The sequence below is a fragment of the Lynx rufus genome, unplaced genomic scaffold (assembly GCF_022079265.1).
Source record: "Lynx rufus isolate CCGP_SWC_20201006 ecotype Redwood Valley unplaced genomic scaffold, mLynRuf1.p SCAF_22, whole genome shotgun sequence".
NCBI classification, from domain to species: Eukaryota; Metazoa; Chordata; class Mammalia; order Carnivora; family Felidae; genus Lynx; species Lynx rufus.
Window position 1 is genome coordinate 22,675,826 of NW_025814837.1, and position 15,106 is coordinate 22,690,931.

The 15,106-nt window shown below is 51.5% G+C and overlaps 1 protein-coding gene across 1 annotated transcript in view; it reads left to right on the top strand.

Annotated features, from left to right (window-relative positions):
- Positions 1-15,106, top strand: part of EMILIN2 (elastin microfibril interfacer 2) — a 51,836-nt gene that overhangs the window by 35,186 nt on the left and 1,544 nt on the right. The window contains exons 5-7 of the mRNA XM_047086895.1: positions 11,286-11,699; positions 12,296-12,328; positions 12,887-13,015. Of these exons, the coding sequence (XP_046942851.1) occupies positions 11,286-11,699; positions 12,296-12,328; positions 12,887-13,015 (576 nt within the window). The remainder of the gene's footprint in view (positions 1-11,285; positions 11,700-12,295; positions 12,329-12,886; positions 13,016-15,106) is intronic.

Sequence of the window (15,106 nt, forward strand, 5' to 3'; positions counted from 1 at the left end):
GCTGAAGTAGGAGTTGGAGGTGAATGTCTTTAAAGAGAATGTAGCTTCTAAAAGATTATCCTTTTGGAATGAATTCATTGCTGTGAATGTAGAATGTGTGGCCTTTCAAGAATTCCATTGATTGAAAAGAGCCAAAAATAAACCAGCAGAGCTTTCTCTGTCCTTATAGTGTCAAGGTCTAGGAGATCTGCAGCCTGAGAAGCAGAGGTCTAGGGGGGAATCTGGAGTTAAGGTCACAGTGAAAGCCATACATTGACCAGTTAAAAGTCAACAGAGCATTTACTGAGCACCTGCTGTGTGCAAGACTCTGTGAGAGGCATGGAGATGAGTAGCATGATCCCTAATCTCAAGGCATTTTCAATCACAGTGGTAAAGAGACACAGGTCTGCAGAAGGAATGAATGCAATAGTATGTAAATGTCCAGCGAGTGGTGTAGGGGTTTGTTCTTTCAGTTCATAAGGTCTTACCGAGCCCCTATTATGTGGTAGTTAATGAGCTATGTGTGTGGATTATGTGGATGACAATGCATGTGACAATAACAGTCTGGGGACAAACAAGCTGACAAAGGGATGGTCATGGGCATGGGGTGTGCACAGGCATACTGGGTGTGTGGAGAAGCGCTTATGGCCACTGTGGAAGTCAGGGAGGGCTCCTTGGAGGAGAGAGCCCCTGAGCTAAGCCTTCGCGGTTGAGGAAATTGAGAGTTCAGAGGCTGGAGGAGTGAAGAGTGAGGTGGAGTGAGAAGAGAAACTTCTGGAAGGAGGTGTTACTGGAGCTAATAATTGAGGGTTGGGTATGGGCCCAGAAAAGCAGGAGGGTTGGTATGAATGCGCCGTTATCTATTGTCATGTAACAACCTGCCCCAAATCTTGGTGGCTTAAAACAACAAAGATGTATTATTTTCCACTATTCTGTGCATCAGGAGCTCATCAGGGCTTGGCTTAGCTTGGCGTGGTGGTTCTTTTGCTCCATTTGGCATCAGCCTGAGTCACTCAGCTGTAATCAGCTGGCAGTTGGGCCTGGCCGGGCTGGAAGGTCAGGAAGGCTTTCGTCACATGTCTGGCCCCTCAGGCCTCCTCCATGCGGCCATTCTCTGTCTTTCTCTCTCTCCATGTGGCTGACTTGGGCTTCTTCACAGCATGGTGGTCTCAGGTTAGTCAGACTTACTACATGGTGACTGGCTCATAAAGGAAACTGGAAACCGCTAGCCCCTTCCAGGCTGGGCGCTGAGCTGCCGTGGCATTCCTTCTGCCACATTCTCTTGGTCAAAGCAAGTCAGCTCTGGACGGGGGATGTGGTTTCTATGTGTTGGGAGGAAAGGAATATTAATGACAGTTACCATATCTCCCTTGGTGAAAAAAGGCCCAGGGAAGAGGATGTATAACGTAGGTTTGGACCAGTGACCAGATTGATGGCCCGGGGCTGCAAACTCTGGTGTTTCTCCTCAGTGCACCACCCTGTTCTCAGATGCTGTTCTTTTCTTTGGAAACATCCCTAAGGGGGCCTGAATTATCCAGGAGACAGCTAGTGGGAGCAGAAGGGGCTTCAGCTGATGCTCAAGTAGATCTCTTGAGTATTTTATCTCCCTCCCATTACTGAAAATGTTCTTCCCTGGGTTTTAAAAGGGACTCTTGAAACTATTTGCAAATGTTGGCTTTTTTTGTTTTTTGTTTTTTTTTTTTTTTTTTTTTGGATAAAAGGTCCATGGCTTTCATCTAGGTCTCAGAGAGGTGCCTAATGGCCAAAAGGTGAAGAACCTTCACTCACCTTCTCACCTTCAGCTCAGTAAAGTGGGTGTGATGCCTGTCTCCCAGCCCCCCTCCATCCCACCCATTCATTCCTATGCTTTCAACTGAGCCGTGTGCTAGTGCTGCAGTGCCGGCCCTCGTGAATGTCACTCTAGCGGGACGACAGACAATGCACAGCCAAGGTAAATGCTGATCGGATTTCGGCTAGTGATCAGTTTGCGAGGAAAGACACAACAGAGCAAGTTCATGGAGAACAGGAGACGGTGGTATGTTTTAGGTGAATGGTCAGGGAGGGTTGCTCAGTGGAGGTGACTTCGTTGAAGGGCTTTGCAGAGACCTGTGGGAAGTGGTCCAAGCAGTGGGAACAGCATGTTCAAAGTCCCTGAGGCAGTAATGAGTTTGTCCTGTTTGAAAAACGCAGAATGTATATGAACAAGGGGAGGGTGGGAAGTCCTGGGCATTGAAGTCAGGAAGGAACCAGGTCATGTAGGATTTTATAGGCTATGGTAAAGGATTTGAATTTTAAGTATGATGAGAAACAATCAGAGGATTTTAATTTTTTTTTTAATGTTTATTTTTGAGAGAGAGAGAGAGAGACAGAGTGCAAGCGGGGGAGGGGCAGAGAGAGAGGGAGACACAGAATCTGAAACTGGCTAGAGCTGTCAGCACAGAGCTGGAGGCAGGGCTTGAACTCAAGAACCTCAGGATTATGACCTGAGCCGAAGTTGGTCGCTTAACCGACTGAGCCACCCAGGCACCCCCCCCCGCCCCTTTTTTTCCAATGTTGATCAGAGGATTTTGAGCCAGGAAGTGCTTATTATTTCTCAGCTTTGCCATCCTAGCTACTTCCATGCTTTCTCTGGGACTTCGGGCAAGTTATTTATCTACCTAATTACCTCACTTTCTGCATCTGTTACTTGGAAATAATAATGACGCTGATCTCAAAAAGTTTGCTTAAAGAGGATTAATACTCATAAAGAGTGGAGTATTAAATAGTGCCTGGCCCCTCGTATTTATTCAATCAGTATTACCTATTATTTTAATCCTCTGACCCCTATAATGTTTAATCTGCTCATGGCTGCATTTTTCTCCCTTTTTCTTCCTACAAACCCCCAGGCATCCAGCCTCAAAGGAGTCAGAGCAGCCTGTCCACACAGCAGACATGGAAGGAGACCCCTGGGTGTCCGGCTCCTGGCTGCTCTGTGGAATGCTCTAGATAGCCAGTGGGGGTTTTCTCACTTTCCCTTTCTTTTTCTTTAAATTGGGGGGTAAGTAGAAAGTGTAAAAAGCCTAGAAATCTCCCCTCCCTGGCATTCAGGATTCACATTCAAATACTTTTGTTGACAAGAGGCTCAGCACTGGGGTACTTGGGCAGTTCAGTCAGTTAAGCGTCCAACTTCGGCTCAGGTCATGATCTCACGGTTCGTGAGTTCGAGCAATACACCAAGCTCTCTGCTGTCAGTACAGACCCTGCTTCAGATCCTCTGTCCTCCTTTCTCTGCCCCTCTCCCACTCACGCTCACTCTCTCTCTCTAAAAAAAAACATTAAAAAAAAAAAGAGCTCAGCACTTGGGGATAAGTTAGGTTCCAAATGACAAGGTGGTTCTTAAGTCCTTTGTCCTTCTGTCTGATGTGGCCATAACGGTTTGGCTGTCTGCCTGGGCACGCTCACTCCCATTGTCAGGCGTGGGTGGGGCACTGTGCTTCTGGCCAGCACCCCCTCCATTTCCCTTGGTCAGCATCTTGTGGGGCAGGAGTTCCTCTGTGGCGGGCAGCTCCAGGGTCTGCTCCCTGCATGAGTGAAAGGTGTCTTTTCCTGCCTGGGCCTGAGGACTGCCCTGGCCTGTAACGAGCGTTGTCAGCAAGGCTGTGGCTGGCTGCCCTCTCTGACAGCCGGCACATCCCAGCCTTCTTGTGTGACACAGACGCTGAGCCCTGGCTGGACTCCAGCATTTCTGCTTACAGTAGGAGAGAGGGGACTTCCTGGTGTTGAAACACCTGGGGCTCCCGCTGGGTGGAGATGATGGGCAGAGGAATATTTCTGTGCATCAGGGAAGCTCTCTTTCCCTACTGCACTGTTCCAAGAAGGGACATGCCTGCCTAGATGCCATGATGTTGTTTCAACAGACTCTAGTGACAGGAGTATCACTTCCTTTTTCAAATCCGCCCCCCCCCCTTCTGCTCAAGTCTGAGGGCTGTTTCTCTTATAACTTGAATTATACTAAGCACAACATTTCATTTAGTTGTGTTAGAGATTTAGGAATCCCATCTTTATCAAGTTGCTTAATTCAAGCTATGCTACAAAAATGAAAAAGCATGGATTTTCTAAATATTTAACCATAAAACCTGGCCAGGGGAAGAGTGGCCTGATGCCACAGTCATGCCCTCAACTTGAAATTGGCTGGGTTTGGGTCAGTTTAGGTCCAAGATGGCATGATGGACCAAGTCAGGGTTTTAGAAATATCTAACGCCTAAAATAAACTGCATATACTCAGACCATCCTGACCCTTGCAATGTGCTCCCTTACACCCTGCGGGCATCTGGGGTTCGTAATGCCCTTTGGTGGGGGTAAGTTGCGGCTGCCTTTCTGCATCTTAACCATTGAATTTAGAACCATGGTATTCTCAGGGCTGAGGTGTCCCACAGCTGCATGCAAAAATCCTCTGGGAGCTTTAGAAAAATAAGAACTCCTGGGCTCACTCAGGAGATTACTGCTCAACAGGGATGAGGTGAGACCCAGGAACTTGCAATTAAATTTGTTATTACAACAAAACAATCCCCGCTAGCTCTGGTCCCAGAAGAAGAAGGAAGGCCACCTCAAAGGCAGCAGGATATAACCACCCAGGGAGAACTGTGCCCAAAAGAAGGGGAGAAACAAGGAGGAAAGAAGAGGAGAGAGAAGGAAAGCCATGACTTGGACACTGCACCAGCAACAAACGTGGACAGCGTGTGTGCTAGTTCACCTGGGGACTCTGTTGTAGTTGTTGAGACATGCTCTAGTCTTGAGTATGCAGCTTTGCGGTAGGTCTTAAAACCTGGGAGTGTAGACCCTGTGCGGTTCCGCAGAAATTTTAGAATCAGGTTGTGAAATTCTACAACAAAAAAATTCCCAAGCGATGCTGAGGCTCAGCTAGGTGAGAACCCCTGCCCACCCAACCCTGAGATTCTGTGATTGCAGATTCCTTCCCACTTCAGATGTATTTGTACAGCTGTCTGTATCTCCGTGTTCTCTAGGTTGTACTTTTCAGAAATGCAGAGCCGTTTTCGCTGTTTAGCCTGATTCCGGGGCTGCTCACGTGGTCACGTGGGGACTCATTGTCCCCTCTGTGGTGTAAGCAACACAGCCCTCCTCATAGGCGCCGAGGCCTTCTTTCCTTCCAGCTCAAACCACAACAGCTTCCGGGTCACCATTTGCTCCGAGTAGAATCATTCCCGCGAAGACCTGGTTTCCCTTCAGGTGTCGTCAGAACAAGTCCGGTTTTCTGTAGGTTGACTCCTCAGCCTAGAGCACACCTGTGGCCCTCCACGGCATTCCCCCTCCCCTCCGCCGCCCTTGCCCTTGCACCTCAGTCTTTCTGCGGGGAGCAGGAGCAGCCGCTTCCTCCAGGCAGCCCCATTCTCATGGGCGCGCAGTGTGGCGGTCTACCGGCTTTGCCGGACGCATGTCGGCGTTTGGAAGGATTTTTGTAGAAATCCCATGTCTTGATGGCCTCCGGGAAGGAGCTCGCGTTGTTGCCGGCTGTGGCCTGCAGGTGCACCCCGGCTTCCCGGGAGATCGGATGCCCCCTCAGCCGGACTTGGCGCCTGCGCCGTGTGTCCCCGTTAGGGATGAGCACCCGCGCCCTCGCTCTGTCTCGCTGGCACCCAGTTCTGCCTGGTTGACGAGAGGGCGCCGTGGAGCTGCCCGTTTAATGGACGGGGTGGATGAGGTAGGAGGGGTCAGTGGCTTTTGCACGGCCGGGGTCCCGGGCACAGCCTCTGACACCCGGGGTCACCGTCTGTCCCCCGGCCTCTGGCAGTGTAACAAGACCCCACCACGCTGCCAGGCACACCTAAGGGCCCTCATGCTTGCAGTTTACTTTCTCGTGGCCACCGGCCTCCCTTCAGGCCTCCCTGACAGGAGGCAGAGACAGCCTGTCAGGGGAGCCAGACACACGTTCTTAGCAGCTCGAGGAATAGGGCGGATTTTCTTCGGCAGGTCTTTGTTGCAGTGAAGTCGAAATTGGCTTTTAGTAAGATGGACTCTAGAGGAGAAGCAGCGGCCTTCCCTCCCCGGATCCCTCTCCGTCTTCGGGGAGAAGGCTGTGGCCCTGCCTGAGGCCACACGGGCGCATCAGGACTGGAGCCTGGGGCAGGTTCCCGGACCCGAGGCAGCACCCGTGGGGCCGCGCCGTCCCTTCCTGCGTGAGCCTCACGCCTTAACCACAAGGGCAGCAACTCTGGGCTCTCCGGGAGAATGAGGTTCAAATGGTCATTCTCTGAATTGGAAACACATGTTGAGTTCAGAAAGCCATCCGCTGCCAGGAGTGATCTTTCCAGAATGAGCAAAATGCTGTCCAGTCTGTGTTACAGCTTTGTAACAAATGCGTATACATTGGAAACACCTGGCATGAGATGGGGGAGCAGGGGCTGGGGGAAATGACTGCACCCAGGGCAGCATTGCCGTGAGGTGACCGGTTGTCTCGGAGCAGTCAGTTGCCCCCAGCCAGGCATGGGTGTGCTCGCCATGGAGATTGGGGGGGGGGCGGGGATATTTGGCCCAAGGGAAATATTTGTTCATTCTTTTCCTTCTGCCTTCCAGTGTGTGTGATAAACCTGAGTGTTGAGGGAGTGATGGACATAAAAGAACCTTCACCATCTCTGTGTACCAGCATTACCCTATTTGGCCCCAGAATGACAATGATTTTTTGGCAGAATTAGGATGCCTAAGGTAATGGCTGGTAAGGTGTGGCCCATGATGCCTGCCCTCCTTCCAGCCTTCATTCATTCACCACACCCTTAAATGTCGGCAGTGTCGTGTACCAGGCCCTGTGCCAAACCCTGGGGACAAAAGATCATTAAAATGTGTCCTCAACTGCTCATCATCCAGCATGACAGGAACAATAGTAAAAAACTGAAAGAGCCCTCCGAGGCTCAAAGGGCCTCAAGGTTCAGAGGCAGGATTATTCAAGCTCTATTGGGCTAATCCATGATGGCTTCCCTGAGCAGGTGGTCTCTGAACCGGGACTGAAGTGAGGGTGCTGGAAGAGGCTGTTTTAGGCAGCGTAAACACTGAAAGCAAAGGCGTGTGGCCAGGGAAGCTCAGAGGAGGGCTGGGCACCAGTGAGGACACTGAGGGTGCAGGAGGAGGTGGAGCAGGTGGCGGGGACTCAGGATGTCAGAGGAGATTTGATTGGATTTTATAAGCATTGGAAGACGATTGCAGATTTTTGAGGAGTGAGAGAGGGAGGGAGGGAGAGTGAATGAATATGACAGCGCCTGGGTGGGGGGGTCCGGGAGAACAGCGGTGGCTTTCAGAGGAAGAGCGGTGGTTTGGAGGGTGTGGTAGGAACAGGTAAGAAAATAAGGACCAGTGTGAGGGGCTTGTGTTTACTTTTAAAGTTTGGATGGAGACCCACACACTTGGACTAAAGGGCAGGAGCCATGGGGGCAAGGAAAGAGGCCTGAGGGAGTGGATGGGGCAGCCCCCAGAGGGAAGACAGGCCGGCTGGGAGGAAGGGCTCTGACCCAGGGGCTCCCTGTGAGGAGGAGGGAAGGGAGGACCCACCTTCCCTCAGGGAGGGTCTTCTGCAAGTACGTTTTATAAAATATAAAATAGTACAGAGAGATTTATAATAAAACCAGGCCCTGGCCCCCCCTCCCCGTCCCTGGCACTTCTAGCTCCCCAGAGGCAGCCACGTGCAATTCTTTTGGCTGTTTTCCCCTGATATTTACCTCTAGGTTTCTAAATTCATGTATTACTTTTAGATTTCTCTATATACAGGTATTATATATGTAGTATTTAGACATTATATATATCATGTAGCAGCTGTAGGCATTAGTTTATATATTAGGCTTGCTTATATCTCCCCTGCTTCCCCTCCTCCCCACCTCCCACTAGAATTTACCACAATAGCCAGTATTTATGCTGTTATCAATAGCCAATCAGTCGCCAATATTTATGCTGTTATGAGCTAAATAGCTCAGTACAGCTGAATATGATTGTTGCTTTTTGTTTTGCTTTTCTTTGAATTAGTAGTAGTGTATTATTTGCTAGATTTTATGTATCTATTTTGGATTCCTCTTACCCTAGGATACCCTCTCAATATAATTTTCTATACCATAAAAAGTATCAGATCATTTTTTGTTTTTTGAATTCATGAGCTCCCTTCTGGAGTTCTTTTTGCTCCAATCTGGACTGTTTATTCTCTGGACTTGCTAAAGGACTTCAATTTGAAACTTCTTTCACTACCATCCTAGAAATTTCTTGAACCTCTCTCCTGTCTTGAACTTTTTTTTTTTAATGTTTCTTTTTTGTATGGTTTACTTGTTTCAGTGGAGTATGTTTTCTAAGCTTTTTAAGAAAAGGGGCCTGGGGCGCCTGGGTGGCGCAGTCGGTTAAGCGTCCGACTTCAGCCAGGTCACGATCTCGCGGTCCGTGAGTTCGAGCCCCGCGTCGGGCTCTGGGCTGATGGCTCGGAGCCTGGAGCCTGTTTCCGATTCTGTGTCTCCCTCTCTCTCTGCCCCTCCCCCGTTCATGCTCTGTCTCTCTCTGTCCCAAAAATAAATAAACGTTGAAAAAAAAAAAAATTTAGAAAAAAAAAAAATAAAAAAAAAAAGAAAAGGGGCCTGAGGGGTGCCTGGGTGGTTCAGTCAGTTAAGCATCTGACTCTTGGTTTTGGCTCAGGTCATGATCTAGCGGTTTGTGAGTTTGAGCCTGCTTGGGATTCTCTCCCTCCCTCTCTCTCTGCCCCTGCTTACTTTCACTCTCTCAAAATAAATAGACTTAAAAGGTGGGGGGGGGGTGATCGTTTATCTGTTTTTGTTTTTTTTAATATTGCATGTCTGAAAATACCTATTCTTGAATCATAATTGACATTTTGGTTGGGTATAGAATTCGAGGTTAACAATTTCTCCCTCAAAATTTGAAGACCTTGTTCTTTTGTCTTCTAGTTTCTAGTACTGTTGTTGACAAACCTGATGATGCCTTTTGGATTTGAAGTCACACTTTAATTTTTATTCCCTGAAAGCTTGTAGGATCTCCCCTTTTCCTCAGTGCTCGGACTAGATCTTGGTTTAGGTCTTTTATTCAATAATTTTGCAGAAATAAAATGGTGTGTATGTGTGAGAATTTGATAATTCTTGCCTTACCACCTCATCATCCTATGTCCCAGTTTTTCTGATTTTTTTTTCAGGAAAGATTTCTTATTGTTTCCTTCCTGATGTCCATCATTTTGTCTTGTCCTACCTTTTTTTTTTTTTTTTAAGTTCTTTCTTTCTCATTTTCTCCTTCCTTCCTCTCCGTCCCTGTCTCCATCCCTTTCTTTCTTTGAGACAGTGCAAGTGGGGGAGAGAGAGAGAGAGAGAGCAAGAGAGAGAATCCCAAGCAGGCTCTGCACTCAGGGCTTAAACTCCCAAAGCTGTGAGGTCATGACCTGGGCTGAAACCAAGAGTTGACTGCTTAACTGATTGAGCCATCCAGGTGCCCCATGTCTTCCTGTCCTACCTTCTGAAAGATTTCCTTGCTTTTATCTACCAACTCTTTCATTGTATTTGCTTATTTTTGGTAAGAATATTTTTATCAGCAAAAGCTCATCCTTATTCTCTGATTATGTCTTTTTAAAAAATGTTTTGAGAGAGAGAACATGTGGGCACACATGTGAATGGGGGAGGGGAAGAAAGGGAGACAGAGGATCCAAAGCAGGTTCTGCACTGACAGCAGAGAGCCCTATGCTCAACTGAGACACACGGGTGCCTCTGATTATGCCTTTCTTATACCAATGTATTCTTGCATCTTGGACTGTGTCTTCTGTTTGAGGGTTTTACCTCTTTATTTTCTTGCATTGTGTGTTTCCTCAGAGTTCCTTTTCATTGGTACGTTGGTTGGCTTGTTTTGGTCTTATCAGAGGTTTTCTGTACATCAAGTGATCTTGACTATGGTTCACATTTAAAGGTGAGGCACTGGATAAGATTTTATGCTGGTGGGTTTCTTACAGGGTCATTTTGAAGATTCTCCCTATCCCCAACCTAAGCTATAAATAAGTAGGTGTCCTGGGTGTGAGCAGGAAAAGGGGGCTAGGAGCTTCTTGATTCAATGCGTAGACTTCGCGTTTCCATGTTCTCATACTCCTGTCCTCCACTGTGGCTGGTGTCCACATGTCTTTAGTCCACCTGCCTCAGTTTCTGTCTAACCCAGCCCTTCTCAGTGGTGGTTCTGAAGAGAATTACGGCCTGATGCTATTCCACGGAACCACATGAATTCTCTCCTCTGCATCTAGGTGTTAGCTCTGTATTATCTTTGGGACGACTGAGGAAGTGGTGAATCATTCTCAGTAGGGCTGTAGTCTCTCATGGAGCACTGGTCAGGAAAGGCTGTTTGAGAAATAGCCTCCCTTGGGGGCCAGAGGTGGGTGAGCAACCTGGCTCTGTAGCCGAAGGGGAGGGGAGCATGTGTTTGATTATTGTAGTTACCTTAGCGAGTTTCAAAACTAGACAGTGGGTCAAAATGCAATCACTGATTTTGCCTGGACATTAATTGTATAGCTTTGGAACCTGGGCACACTGCAGGTACCACACAGACTGAGGAGTTGGGTGGGCCCTCAGGAAGCCTTCGTGGACGGCTGGTTCCAGGAATGTATTCATAGGAGGAAGGGGCAGCCGCTTCCTGGCTGTGTCACAGTGCCCTCCCATGAGGGCAGGGAAATGTGAATCAGAAACTTCCTCCCGTGGAAATCCCCTTAGTTGGTGATAAGGCTGTGGCAAGAGGCGCTGGGTGTTTCTGTGCCTGCTGCTGAGGTGGCTTAAGCGCCCTAACACCAGCTGGGGTCACTGTGGCATCTGCTGTTCTCGGCAGGGTCCCAGCTTGTGAAGCCACCCACAGTGACCCCAACACTAGCTGGTTTGGGAGAACATTTGTTGGTTGGGCTCAGCAGGTCCCTTTCAGTAATTTGTGATATATCCAGGTTATCATCATGTGGTGAAATCAGAAGTTTTGGTGCTGGGGCCAAGAATGGTGCTGTTTTGGAGAGCATGACTACTGTGTAGAAAGGAAAGCTGAAAATCTCCCCCCACTCCCCCCCTGTGCAGGGGGTCCCCATGGCTCTTCTCATCGGCTCCTGGGTGACCCAAGGTCAGCTTGACCTGTGGCCCCCTTCTGAAGCCGTGAGGCATGCTGGCCCAAGGCAGTGCCCGTGACTCTTGATGCTTTGGGGACAGCCACCAAGCCCACATCTTCACAGGGGGCCCAGCCCTTCGAGTCTCACAGAGGCGCCTGTGGCTGAGCAGTCAAGTCTGAGGTTTTTAATCCTGCATATTTCTCTCCATTTTCCAAATGCCCAGCGGAGGAGCCCTCAGAAGCACCGCAGCCCCCACCGCGAGGGAAGGCCCCACAGGTGCCTGGAAGGCCCTCCCACCCAGGGCCAGTGGAGGCCCCCACGGAGGCCTCTCATCCCAAGCCAACCCCTCTGCCGAGGCCAAGTGCTCCCCCGCTTCCTGAGGAGCCTGGAAAACGTCTGCCCACAGGCCAGCAGCCTGTCCTACCCAAGAGACCCCTGCAGCCACTGCCCCCACCAGCATGGCCACGCTGGACGGGGCTGCCCTTCCTGCCTGGCTCCACTGGGGTCATTATGGAGACTGGAGAGGCCGGGCCTCCAGGGAGGATGGGCGTGTCAGGGCGGGGCCTGCCCCAAGGAGTGGATGGCCAGACGGGGCAGGGACCCATCCCCAGCGCCGAGGGCTTTGCGGGAGCACCAGGTAAGGGCCCTGCGGCTGGACACCTCCAAGTGGAGGGGGTGACACTAGATGGAGGGGCAGCCTGAGCCTTAGGGGGTCTGCTGCAGGGTCTTTCCGGGTGCGAGTTCCAAAATCCTCGAAGCACCACGGCTGCCAGGCAGGCAGGGTCAATGCTGGGAACACAAGGAGACACCTTTGCCCTCAGCCGTTCTCTTCCTTTGGTCCTGCTCAGCCACCCCAAGCTGCAGAGATCACAGGGCTCCCCCCACAAACATGCCTTTCCCAGGAGGATACGCATTAGGGATGTTTATACTCCTTGGGGCTGTGCATTTGCCTGTCCATCCATGCTTCCACCCCCTCCCATGCATTCATCAAACACTCATCCAGCCTCACTTTCTTCTCGGATCCCCCCAGCCAGCTTGCCCTGACGGACCTTCTCTGCTCTGTGAGAGGGGGCTAGTGAGGAAGCAGGCACAGTGGGGGTACAGCTGTGCCTGTTTCTGGGAGGGCAGCTTGGGAGGGGCGCTCTTGCTCTAGGTCTAAAGGAGAACAGTGGGAGGAGCCGGGAGAAACAGAGGGGCTCCTGTTTGATGTCCCACTCCCATTTTGTTTTTCAGGATACCCCAGCTCACCTCCTGTGGCCTCCCCAGGTACGTCTGCTGGAAGACCTTGGTGGGAGGCTGGTTCTCCTTGGTGGCCTCTGCCCCTCCCCTGCGTGTCCGGCCTCCTCCCTCTGAGCTATTAGCGTGGGTGGAGGCCCGGCCCAGCTCTTTTGTGCCCACCAGCCGAGGGACAGACCTCTGCTGACGGGACTCAGGCCCCCGCCAAGATTTGCTCCTCCGAGAGGGTCTGAGTCACGCCTGAGACTAGGGTTTTTCCCTCACACATCTTCCCAGCCCATGGAGTTGGCGGTGAGGCTCACTGGCTGGGTCTCTGCCTGGTGTGGCTGTGCCTAGCTTCCTGTTCCCCACTCCCTGCCTGCCACGAGCCCCCGACACACACACACAGTGTCACACGGTCTCACATGTCCACTCCCAGACAGTGCTTGTCCTGCTGCTCACCGTCCCCACCCCCGAACAGACGAGGACCGGCCTGGCCCTGTGTCCCACAGTGCTTTGCCACCTTAAGGCCAAACAGCACCGTGAGGCTGCCTCTCCAGACTGGCGCAACCTGACCCCTGTGAATACTTCATGTCCTCTCTGCTCCAGGGACTCCAGCGCCTTCTCTGGTGTCTTTCTCTGCGGGGCTCACCCAGAAGCCTTTCCCCAGCGATGGGGGTGTCGTCCTCTTTAACAAAGTGCTGGTAAATGACGGGGACGTGTACAACCCCGACACTGGTGAGTTCTGAGGCGGTGCACAGTCTCCACATGCCAGCGGGCCCCCTGTCCTGTGTGCGGGGTGGGGATGCCACGCCCGAGGTGCCTGAGCAGCTGTGGGTGCCTGAGGGACCAGTTGGCCCCTGTTGCTCCTCCCCTGATTTGTGGAGTTTTAGGTGAAGAAGTTTGCAGCTGCCAGGCTGCGGGGTGGGTGGGTGAATGTGCAGTGACCTTTTCTAGTCATGAGAGCAGCATACCAGTCCTTGGCACTGTTGTTAGGCTCTGCCCACCACTGATTGCACCCTGGCCCCTCCCTGCTGTCCTCCAAGCCCCGGGGAGGTCTTCTTCCTAAGCATCTATTGTCCCAACACCCCGGGACAGGATGGGGGAGAGCCCACCCCTGCCCTGCCTCCTTCAGTGGCTTGTGGCTCATTAACAGAGCCAAAAAGGGTGACAGCACTCCTTCCTGAAGGGACCGGACCTGGTTGCGGGGTCTCCTGCTCTGGAATAGAACTGGTTTAGCTGTGGGCCTGGGTCCTGCCTGCAGCATCTGTCTTGTCGCCCAGATTATCAGTACAATGACAACGGAGGTCACCCTGGGTTCCTGGCTTCCTCCTTCCCGCCACACCTGTGCCTGGGCTTCTGTCCATCTTTGTCCCTGGGGACTGAAGTGAGAGCCTTCCTTCCTGAAAGGCCAGACATGGGCATCTTTTCTCCTCTATAAGGGGAAGGCGTGTCAGGGCCCCACTTCCTGGAGGGAAGCACAGCTCCAGGTGTGGCTGGGGCAGGGTAAAGCAGGACCCAGGGGCTTGTGCCGAGGGCCCAGTCACCTTTCCTGAGTAGCTCACAAAGCTGGGGAGGCCCATCTCTGATCACATCAAGTGCCAGCATGCTGCGGTGCCCACATAAGTCCTCCCTGAGGAAATGCACAGTTGTGAGGGCAGGAGGAGGTCAGGAAGGTTACAAGGAGGCGGATGGAACAGAGTTCCTTGGCAGACAGAGATTTTAGGCCTCACTCTCGTGTTTGTCCTGCCCGGCCACCATCTAGCTAAATCCCACTGTTCCTAGGACAAGGCTTAGGTTTTAGTGAGCATAAAAGTTACCTACGGAACTTGGGAAAGGAACTCGGGGTCCTCCAGGCCAACTGGAGTCAAGCTCAGGACTCTACTGTTCTCCAGGCTGGGGTGTGGGAAGAGCCTTTGCTTTCAGAGACCTTCACTTTCTCCACAAGCTCAGGTTCTCCCTGGGGCCCTCACCCCATGCTGCCTGGGTGGTGGGGACAGCTTGTCCACCCTGACGGGTCAGGTGACGTTTGCAAGCAGAGATGGTGACTGACATTTCTTTCACATTCTGGGTGACCCCGAGTGAGGCCTCCCCACAGGCAGTCTCTAAGCGGCGTAGGAGGCCGTGCGTTCTGGTGCCTCAGGAAGACTTGTGGAGTTTTATATTACTTGTCATTAAAAGCTGGGGAAGGGAGCAGCAGGGCCTGGCAGTTTCTGACCATTTTTCAGGGCAGTCCACGAGATTCCTTCTCGGCTCCTGGGCTCTCCATTCTGTCACTTTTGGCCTGTGGTCGGGGTCCGTGCCTAGCCCTCCCCACAGCCTATGGAAGTGGCTGCTCCCACCAACATTTGGTGTAGGCTCCGACCCTTGTGGCTTTGGGGCATCTACAGTTGCTGCTTTGCAAATGGGTCTATCTACCAACCCATGTACCCTTCCTCATGCCCTCCCCCTCCCTCCAACCACCACCTCCCCTGCTTCCCCAGGCTCAGAACCTATGGGCCACTGGCTCAGTGAATGCCTGCTTATTTTTGGCCACAAATGGATGCCACCTGTATACTGATCCCGTGCAGGGGGACTGGCTCTTCCAAGTGAGGAGGGCTGGCTGTGGCCTCTCCCTGGGTTAGTGACAAACTTTATGGGTTCTTTTTGCTCTTGCCTCCTCAGGAGGCAACTCAGGCATTTTGTGGATGTTGTGCCCAGCACACAGGTTGTGAGGCTTATTCTAAGTTGGCCCTGGGGTGCTCTCAATGATGGAGGAAACTCCCAAAATGCAACCAGGATCTGGGCAGCTGCTGCTTCCCCACTAAACCTTGGGTGAGGTAGGAGCGG